Source organism: Euleptes europaea, chromosome 1 (genome assembly GCF_029931775.1).
Source record: "Euleptes europaea isolate rEulEur1 chromosome 1, rEulEur1.hap1, whole genome shotgun sequence".
Lineage (NCBI taxonomy): Eukaryota > Metazoa > Chordata > Lepidosauria > Squamata > Sphaerodactylidae > Euleptes > Euleptes europaea.
Window position 1 is genome coordinate 163,214,204 of NC_079312.1, and position 10,481 is coordinate 163,224,684.

The window sequence follows — 10,481 nt, forward strand, 5'->3', positions numbered from 1 at the left end:
CCAGAAGGTCGGACCAGAACCAACGTGTTGAAACGAAGTCAAAAGAGTTTCCGTCTAGACATTAGGAAGAATTTTCTAACAGAGCGGTTCCTCAGTGGAACAGGCTTCCTCGGGAGGTGGTGAGCTCTCCTTCCCTGGACGTTTTTAAGCAGAGGCCATCTGTCAGCAATGCTGATTCTATGACCTTAGGCAGATCGTGAGAGGGAGGGTATCTTGGCCATCTTCTGGGCATGGAGTAGGGGTCACTGGGGGTGTGGTGGGGGGAGGTAGTTGTGAATTTCCTATATTGTGCAGGGGGTTGGACTAGATGACCCTGGTGGTCCCTTCCAGCTCTATGATTCTGTTCTATGATTCTAACAGGTGGTTTGCCATTGCTTGCCTCTATGTAGCGACTGTGGACTTCTTTGTTGGTCTCCTATCTAAGTACTATCCAGGGCTGACCCTGCTTAGCTTCCGAGACCTGACAAGATCGGGCTAGCCTTGATCATCCTGGCCAGGATGTTCAATGTCCAGCATGGTCAACGTCTAACTGCATGAGTGCTCCGTCAGCAACAAAGGGCAAGAAACGAGAGAACAGCTGTAGGGCTGTCCTGGTGTGTGTGGGGGAACCCTCCCCTGCATTACTACTCTGGTGCAAAAGCCCCACCAATGTTTTGTCCCCATTATGTCCTGCAAGGATAATTCTGGGCAGCACTAAGAACAACAGGATGGGGGCATAGAGGGGGGCGTGGGACAAACAATTCCTACATGCATAGTCCCAAGTGGTCAAAATGCTGTTACCTGTAGGAAATCAAATGCTATCCTGGTTTAACGTATCAGGCAGGAGGTAGGATAGTTCCTTGGTAGAAGTGCCCCCTCTCTCTCTGTGAATTGTTGTGGGTTCGGCTGTCACTTTTGAAAAAAGCCATGGACGCCATTGTACAGTTTGTACTGCAAGCAATTAAAAGAACTGATTGGTTGCAGGATTTAAATGTAGATGATTAGCAGAAATCAGAGTTCCTGTGGACCGGGATTCCCAAATAAACTGGGGCATGGCAGGGGCGGAATCTTGTGCTTTTAACTGCAGCTAGGTTGGCAGAAATCAGCTGATAAAATCCTTCAAAGCATGGCATTCAACATTATCGCCTGCTAATACCGCAAATTTGGTGAAGGCACCACTTAAAGTAGCCGTTGCAAGAGGGGGCAACCCTGATGTGTACATGAGAATATATGATCGAATGCAGTTCAACAAGCACAGGCAACCAGTGAAGGCTTTATTGACCACGAGTTAACCTGACCCATCTGTTCTGGCACGTCCCCCACCCGGTGACCCTTTCCTTGGAAGAGGTAATCAAACAAACGAATATGGGCCAATGACGCCCAAGCACTCTTCATCATTGAATTTTAAACTTTTAATGCTCATTAAATATCAGTCTTCCAAATGGTTAGGCCATATTGACCAAAAGATCAAAACTTTAGGAATCTCTTTAGACTTGCTTGCACTGGCTTCTGAAGCATCTGCGTATAAAATCATAAAACGCCGAATCTTAGATTTAGAACTCCGAGAGCTTCATTGTGCAGCTAGGAAAACTGGTTCCCCTTTATATCTGGGGATTTCACCATCCCAGTCTGGTCCAGCATTCTGTTTCTTAAGAGCTCCAAGCATGGTGTAGTGGTTAAGAGCAGTGGTTTGGAGTGGTTGGCTCTGATCTGGAGATCCGGGTTGGTTTCCCCACTCCTCCACATGAAGCCAGCTGGGTGACCTTGGGCTAGTCACAGCTTTCTTACTCAGCCCTACCTACCTCACAGGGTGTCTGTTGTGAGGAGGGGTAGGGAAGGTGATTGTAAGCCGGTTTGATTCTTCCTTATGTGGTAGAGAAAGTCGGGATATAAAAACCAACTCTTCTTCCTCCTCCTCCTCCTCCTCTTCTCCCCCTGGCTTTCCAGGCAATGTTCCTGACCCGTGGATCCGGACCCCACCCTGTCTTGTGACCATCCCAACACACCAAGAGAAAACAGAGCTATGCAGAGATGCCTTTGTTGCCCTCCTTCTTGGTCCTATTCCTCTGCCTGCACAGTAGCCTCTCATGCCCACAGGGGTGCGATTGCCCCGTGGGGAGTGGTGTGGTGTGGTGCAACCGGAGACAGCTGATGGCGATCCCTTTCGACATTCCTCGCAACACCCTGGTACTTTACCTGGACTCTAACTGGATCACCCACGTGCCGAACGGTGCCTTCCGCGGCCTGACGCAGCTCCGAGAACTCCACCTTGCGGACAATCTCATCAGGAACATTGCTCCGGGGGCTTTTCGTGGGCTGGGGGGTACGTTGAGGCTACTGGACCTTTCAGGCAACCAGCTGCAGACACTGGAGGTGTCTCCCTTTGCCACACTGGTGTGGGTCAAGCTCGAGCTCTATGACAATCCCTGGCACTGTGACTGTTCCCTGCAGGAACTGATGGAGGCTCTTCCCTTGGACACGGAGACAGTGGATGACATTGTGTGTGCCACTGCTCCGTGGGAGGCGTATATTGGCAAGCCCCTGGCCCATTTGCTCCACAGTGGCGTCAACCTCTGTGTCAGCCAGCAAAGGAACACTGACCTGGCTATGCTGCTCACCATGTTTTGTTGGTTCACCGTGGTCATCACTTACGTCATCTATTACGTCCGACGCAACCAAGCTGAATCTAGACGTCACCTGGAGTACCTCAAATCCCTGCCCCTGCCCCGCAAACAGTCTACCCCTGAGGAGGAGGGAGAAACAGACACACTCAGCACCATACTCTGAGGGCTAACTTGCACAGCCAGCACTTAAGACGGCCATCATCAGAGATGACTGGGCAGAGATGAGGCGGGGTTGCACTACCAATTTAAACTGCTCTGAACCTGATTTGAAAAGCTTTTAAAAACAGCCATAGCTTCTCCCTTTAGGGAACCCTTTGAGTTAATGGTATGAGAGCATCCACTCTAGGGTTGCCAACCTCCAGGTACTAGCTGGAGATCTCCTGCTATTACAGCTGAATTTCAACCAGTAGAAATCAGTTCCCCTGGAGAAAAGGGCCACTTTGGCCATTGGACTCGATGGCATTGAAGTCCCTCCCCAAACCCCGTCCTCCTCAGGCTCCGCCCCAAAAATCTCCAGGTATTTTCTAACCCAGAGGTGGCAACCCTAATCCACTCCCTGCACAAATCTACTGTTCCCAGCATTCTTTGTGAAGGAGGCCATCCCAACACGGCATTGACTCTGAGCTCCTATCATAGCTAAATCCTTCCTGTGGCAGCACCACCTCATTTCATGAAGTTATGCTACACCAGCTCTCAATTACAGCCGCATTATCCCAACTCCCACTGCTGTGCCACATGCCCAAGCAATAAGTTAGACTCCTAGGCAGGGCCTGGTTCAGGGTTACCAGTCAAATGTCCACTTGGTATTTTTGCTTTGGGTTTGGGATCAGTTTTTTTTTCTTCCAAACTAGTCAGGTATTTTGAGCCAATTGTTCATCTTATGTCGGGGTTTTTTGGGTTTTTTTTTTTTTTTTTTGCCTGCTCTACCAGGCCTGGCCTGTTGTCCCCTCGCAAATCCCCAAAGGTTCCACCTGTCTAGAACTAGTTCCTGGCTCTGCCCACTAGCCACATATTATTAAAATCTCCACATGGACAATCCTTGGATTGAGAGACCTGATTCTGTTCCCAGGCTCAGCAGTGTGCGACCTCTCTAACTCTAACCAGGTGTTTGAGTTTACAATTTTAAGGCTCAGTTCAAACCAGATGTAAACCCTGGTTTAATTCGATTAAACTGCAGCTAGTGTGATAATTTGAATGCCCCCTCTGTTTGGCACAATGCCTTCAGTTCCATCAAAGCAGGATCTGAAACCACGGTCTGAAGTTGGCCAACTGACCACAGTTCATGTTGACTGTGGTTTCACATGACATCCAAGTGCGGGCATACCCACCTTAAAGATGGCTTGGAGTTCACACATAATCCTTGGCTATGGAGATGTTTTCACCAAAGCATCAGCACTGAAACCAGTTAAAACAAATCAGGATTTGAGAGATTAAATTAAGGTCTTAATCCTGGTTTCACAAACTAACCATCATTTAAAACAGCCATGGTTTTGCCTGAACCAGGTATAATTCTGTCATTTTCTCCGTCTCTATAATACTTGAGGCCATTATATAGGACTGTAAAATGTTGCTTTTTTTTTTAATTGCAGGTCAAATCTCTTCCCATAAACTTTCTCAAACCGCCCTCCTTTACAGACTTTCCCTTAACGGTGAATGCTTTCCCCTGCCCTCCTTGCTCTGATCTTCTCCGTCCAGTGTGTAAGAGCTACTCCTGGAGGGCTGAGAGCAGAAAGTACCATTCTTTCACTGGCTACCATTTTGAATTCCCAAGAAGATATTTATTATACCCATCCTCCAAGAAGTCCCGGGAAGACCTTATGTCTGAAATCGCGGGCAGAGTTGTCAGATTCTGTGCAGATGCCAGTGTCTACTGAGGTACAGTGTTGATTCAATGACATGTATTTGCTTTTTAAATACATGTTTTAATGGAAGAATGTGTGTGTGTGTGTGTGTGTGTGTAAATATATATTCTTATAACAACCCTGATAATATATGTTTTATTTTGCTGGTCCATGACCTTAATAAATTATTGATTGATGACGAACCGCAGAGTTGTGGCAACGTTGCGTAGTTAGACCTCGAGTCGCTCGGTAAGGGCTGGATAAACACATTACTTTGAGGAAAACGCTGACCCCTTTTGCTGATTCCCCCTTAAAATTCCTTCCGTGCTCTAATTCCTTTCCAGCCTCCGGTTTGACCTACTAGCAAAAACAAAAGGGGGTCTATCCCATATGCCATTTGGTGTGGCTAGATCAAGAGCCTCCGATTAAAAATTAATCCCCGTTTCCTACAGATAGACACACTTTCCCAGTTACAAAATGCATAATCGTGATCAAACCAGATTTCTCTTTGCACAGAGCCATCGCTAGTTTCTCGTTTTGCCTGGGGTGGTGCCAGAGATATTACAGTTTGATGCTAGGGGATTAACAGTGAAAACAACCATAAATCCCTACCCCTTAATCCCTTTTTTTTTGGACAGGGAGGGGCTTCTTCCCCATCTGCTCAGCTACAGCCACTCGCTGTCCAGCTGCTGAATGGGGGAAGGGGTAGGAGAGGACACGGCTGTCTGGTCACTGCATGGAGGGGTATTGAAGTACAGGCACGTTCTCCAGGCCTGTGTTGCCCCAGGAGGCTAAAGAGAGCCAGCATGGTATAGTGGTTAAGAGCAGCGGACTCTAATCTAGAGAACCTGGTTTGATTCCCCCACTCATCCACATGAGTGGTGGACTGCAAGCTGGTGAACCGGGTTGCTTTCCCAATTCCTACACATGAAGCCAGCTGGGTGACCTTGGGCAAGTCACAGCTCTATTAGAGCTCTCTCAGCCCCACCTACCTCACAGGGTGTCTGTTGTGGGGAGAGGAAGGGAGGGAGATTGTAAGCCAGTTTGATTCTCCTTAAAAGGCTGAGAAAATCGGCATATAAAAAACAACTCTTCTTCTTCTAAAGTTCTTCTAGAATTTTTATATGCCGACTTTATCACTTTAGGAAGAATCAAACCGGCTTACAATTACCTTCCCTCCCCCTCCCCACAACAGACGCTCTGTGAGGTAGGTGGGGTTGAGAGAGCTGTGACTAGCCCAAGGTCACCCTATTGCTGAGTGACCTTGAGCCAGTCACACACCCTCAGCATAAGCTATCCTCACTGGGTGGTTGCTGCCACGATAAAATGGAAGAGTGGAGAACAGTGGTGTAAGCTGCTTTGGTCGGGTATAAATATCTAAATAAAATAAATAGGCAAGTGGCAAGCTCATGCTGCTCGCTCCGTAACAGCCGTAAAAACCAGGCCCAGAATATCACATGAAGTTCTTGCATTGCTTCCAGATTTGTTTTCAAGCAACTGGTGAACTAATTAAAGGCTTTAAATGTTATTTTGATTTGGGGAAAAATAGGTTCTAAAATGTAATTTGCCCTTCACAAGTCTTTGGAGAGTGGAAAGCTCTAAAATTAAGTAGATGTATGAAACCCAATCGCCACGCAAACATCCCATCTTCCAGACAGGCTTCTTAATGCCCTTTAAGCACAGTCTGAGGTCAGTTTAGGTCCTCAGATTTCATCAGTTCTGGCTATTTCCAGCTGTTTCAAGTCCAAATCATTTTAATAATTGGCCTAGCCTTTCAAGTCATTCCACCAGATCTATTGTATTATTAAAAGCGGGCGACGCCTGAGTTCCCCACTGCTGCAAGGCAAAGATTGCCCGCTGCGCGTATTGTCTTAAACTGCTCCCCTTGGCTTGCCAGTGTCGCTTTACAAAAAACATCTTTATAATTACACCATCATATGGGCCTGGAGTAAAGACTATTGTGAAGATAGAAGAAGAGTTGGTTTTATATGCCGACTTTCTCTACCACTTAAGGGAGACTCAAACCGGCTTACAATCGCCTTCCCTTCCCCTCCCCACAACAGACACCCTGTGAGGTGAGTGAGGCTGAGAGAACTGTGACTAGCTCAAGGTCACCCTGCTGGCTTTGTGTGTAGGATTGGGGAAACAAATCCAGTTCACCAGATTAGCCTCCGCCGCTCCTGTGGAGGAGTGGGGAATCGAACCCGGTTCTCCAGATCAGAGTCCACCGCTCCAAACCGCCGCTCTTAACCACTACATGACGCACGCCAGCAACTTGTGCTGCGTTATCCAAGTGTCGGAGCCCTGCTGAAATTCTCTCTCCTACACCAGTTGTTAGGTTCAATATTTCTTTTTTGCAGTCGTCACAGCTGACTTATGGTGACCCCTAGTGGGGTTTTCAAGGCAAGAGATGTTGGGAGGTGGTTTGCCATTGCCTCTGTCGTACTCCAGCCTCCCTCCATGTCATGACCCTGATATTCCTTGGTGGTCTCCCATCCAAATACTAGCCAGGGTCAGGGCTGAGATGGTGTGACTGGCATCCAGTGGTAAGGATAAATTTTCAATCTTGTTTATGAAATCCCTAGAATCTTTGATATATGAGACAGTAAGCTTACTGAAAGGTTGCAGAAAAAAATCAACAAATCTAGACAATGGTTCAAGGATACTTCCTATAGCAGAAATGATGGGACGACCCGGAGGGTCCTTCAAAGACTTATGTATCTTAGGAAGGGAATAGAAAATAGGAACCCGAGGAAAGGTCGCCCAGCAAGCTTCCATGGCGCAAGTAGGGATTTGAACCTGGGTTTACCAGATCCTAGTCTGACCCCTTAACCACTACACCACGCTGACTCTCAGGCTCAGAATTGCACCCTACATTAATAAATTCCTCACCAAGGAAGCAATCCTCCATAAAGCCTAGTTCTCACCATAAGCCTCTCTCAAGGGCTCATCTGACTGAATACTCCTTCATTTTAAAAAAACGAACAAACATGGAAAGTTAGGACCAAACCCGATGAGACACTTGTAAACCAGGGCATGTTCCCTTCATAAAGAACAGCTTCGGGGTGTCTCAGTTCAGAGTGAAACTGTGGTATTGGTGAAGGAAGCTGGCTTTTCCCAACCTCACCCCCCCCCAAGTTATTTGCCTTATTAGGAAAAAGCCTATAGATTGCCCATATATTTTCCCCAAGTGGGCAAAATATCAGTTCAGCATGGCTGTTCGAGATCAGGAAAACAGGAGGGGGAAATTAACCATTCCTCTCAGGTCCAGATTCAAATTGCAGCCCCCTACAGTGGCGATTTACAAAGGAAAACTGACTGGAAATCCGATCAAGGATCTTAGAATCATAGAGATGAACCACCAGGATCATCTAGTCCAGGGGTCGCAAAAGTGCGGCTCCCGAGCCGCATGCGGCTCTTTGAGCCCTTGAGTGCGGCTCTTTCCATGTCCAGGCCTGGCTGAGTAGCGAAAGGGGCGGGGGGCGGGAGAGAGTCTGCGCAGGGGGCGCTGGGGTTACGTAGGAGCGACCACGTGCTGCTGCTGCTGGCGGGCCTGCTGTGGGGAGAAGTCTGCGCAGGAGGCACTCGAATTACAAAGGAGCGACCACGTGGTGCTGCTGCTGGCGGGCCTGCTGTGGGGATTGGGGGTTTCTTAAGCAGCGGAGGGAGCAGCCGCCGTTTTGATATTTGCACAGTAAGCCCACCCGCTGCCTCTTGGCTTCTACTGTTGGCTCCTTGAGTCCCTCTTCAGAAAGGCTCGAGAGAAATTCTCATTGCTTTGGACGCGCTTCGCCCGGACGAGGAAGCCTCGCGCAGCGCCTTTCTCGCTTGAGGCCGCCCGCAGCCCGAAGGGGAGGGGGAGGCAGAGAGCGAGCTGCCCCGGCGGCCGCCACCTCCCCCCTCCCTGCCGCGCGGGCCTCTCGGTACGGCCGCTCTCGCCCCCAGGGCTGCAGAGCGGGCCCAAGGCCTTGCTCAGGCCGCCCCTGGGAGGGGGGAGGGGGCTGGCGCCGTGTCCTCGAGGGAGGGAGGGAGGGAGGGGCAGTTGGGGGACTCTCCTTTCTCCCTCCCCCCGTGGAAGCCGCCTGGGCGCACGGCCCTGCCTGCCTGCCCCCCAGCTGGGGGGGGGCTCCTCCAGCCAAGCCACCTTGCCCGGGCACCCGCCTGCCTGCCCTGAATCTGGAGCCCGTTGGTCCCAGAATGGTGGGGGGGGGTGAGCACCTGCCCCTCCCTCTGGCCAGGAGGGAACTGGCATGTCCGTGGCGGGGGGAAGGAAGGATGGACTGTGCATCTCCCCCTTGTTTGTTTGCATGGAGCACACACAGACCGGGGACCTGCTGGCCTCTTCCTCTGTGCCCGGGATCCCTGGACATCTGGACCCTCACTGGGTGATGGTGGTGGTGGGGGGGGGAGAAAACAGTGGGCCTTTTTGTCTGGCAATTGTTAGCCCTCCCCTGGCCTATTACTACAGGTTTCCCCTCTTCCTGCTACTTTGTGCCTCTTTCAAAAGGAACCGGGGGCGGGGGGTTACACTCTCCCCACAGCCATTCACCACCCCACTGTGCAGTAGGTGCTCTACTGGTTTCCACTTCTGCTAAATTTTAATTAAAGTTTATTAAGTTAATAAACAGTGTACCTACCGATATAGTTTGAGTTTAAAAAATTTGGCTCTCAAAAGAAATCTCAATCGTTGGACTGTTGATATTTGGGTCTCTTGACTAATGAGTTTGGTGACCCCTGATCTAGTCCAACCTCCTGCTCAATGCAGGAAATTCACAACTACCTCCCCCCACCACACCCCCAGTGACCTGTGCTCCATGGCCAGAAGATGGCCAACAAAAAAAATCGTTGAGGAACCCTGACCAATGTGGCCTGGAGGAAAATTGCTTCCTGACCCCAAAGTGGCAATCAGCATTCCCCTGGGCATGCAAGAAAGGGCCACGAGAGCCAAACACTGAAGCAACCCTTCCTGCCCTCCCCCTCATGATCTGCCTAAGTTCACAGAATCAGCATTGCTGACAGATGGCCATCTAGCCTCTGCTTAAAAACCTCCAAAGGAGGAGCGCCCGCCACCTCCCAAGAAAGCCTGTTCCACTGAGGAATCTGCCTGCATCTCTCCTGGTTTGGTCCCGCTGGATAAAGAAGAGTTCTGACCGAGCCTTTTCCCTGGCAAGTGAGTTCTCTATGTGCAGAGAATTTCTTTTTCCTTGCACGGTGCTGCATTCTGTGCAATATGAAATGATATAGCCCAAATGCAAGTTGACTTCCTTGGTGAAGACTAGGCCTAAAATTACATTCATTTGCCTAAATTCATACTGAATTATTCCGTTCCTTCCAGCCTCAGGAAGGTGTAGAGCAGTGGTTCTCAACCTGGGGCCATGTGCCCCCCCCCCCGGGGGACCCCAGGATATTCCAAGGGGGCCACAGGTGAAAATTGCGTAAATGGGGGCCGACGGCATGAGACGAGGATGCCACAGAGAAGTGAGAAGTGAAGAAAACAGAAATACATGAAAACCTAACACATGACTTTCTTCATTGCACTTCTATGCACAGTTTGCAACTGTGGATTTTTGTATCACTGCAATCTTGTGCAATGGTGGTAGAGGCTTTGGTTTCCCTTGTAATAAATAAATATAAATAAATTTTATTTGCGGCTAGTTTGCCAGATAAAACAGGTAAAACAGAAACTGACCATAGAGTTCTCCCTTGTATGTAAATATTGTTTATTAGTGTGTTGCATTCCCTTTTTGTGGGGTACTTTTTTGGTAAATTTCAGTTTCCCAATAAGAACTGCATGCGTGCATTTTGTGTGGCTGTTTATGCTTCTTTGTTCCTTGGCTATTTACAAACAAGACATTTAAACAGTTACCTTTCTACCAGTAGGACAGGGGGGCCACAGGAAGGAAACAAGGTCTGAAGGGGGCCACGGTCGGAAAAAGGTTGAGAACCACAGGTGTAGAGTCATAAAATGCACTAAAAGCTCAAGCTGCTGCCTATTATGGCAGGATCTTGTTTCTTCTAACCTTGAAACGGGTGCCAC

At 49.1% G+C, this 10,481-nt stretch overlaps 1 protein-coding gene across 1 annotated transcript; it reads left to right on the forward strand.

Annotated features, from left to right (window-relative positions):
* The first annotated feature begins 1,949 nt into the window (after positions 1-1,949).
* LOC130481693 (leucine-rich repeat-containing protein 3-like) lies at positions 1,950-2,776 on the forward strand. Its single transcript, XM_056854465.1, has one exon. The coding sequence runs from the start codon at positions 2,011-2,013 to the stop codon at positions 2,764-2,766; it is 756 nt and encodes a 251-aa protein (XP_056710443.1). The 5' UTR covers positions 1,950-2,010; the 3' UTR covers positions 2,767-2,776.
* Positions 2,777-10,481: the final 7,705 nt, after the last annotated feature.

What these genes read in the sequence shown, in the direction of transcription:
- LOC130481693 (XM_056854465.1), top strand. Translation starts at nt 2,011, where the DNA reads ATGCCTTTGTTGCCCTCCTTCTTGGTCCTATTCCTCTGCCTGCACAGT.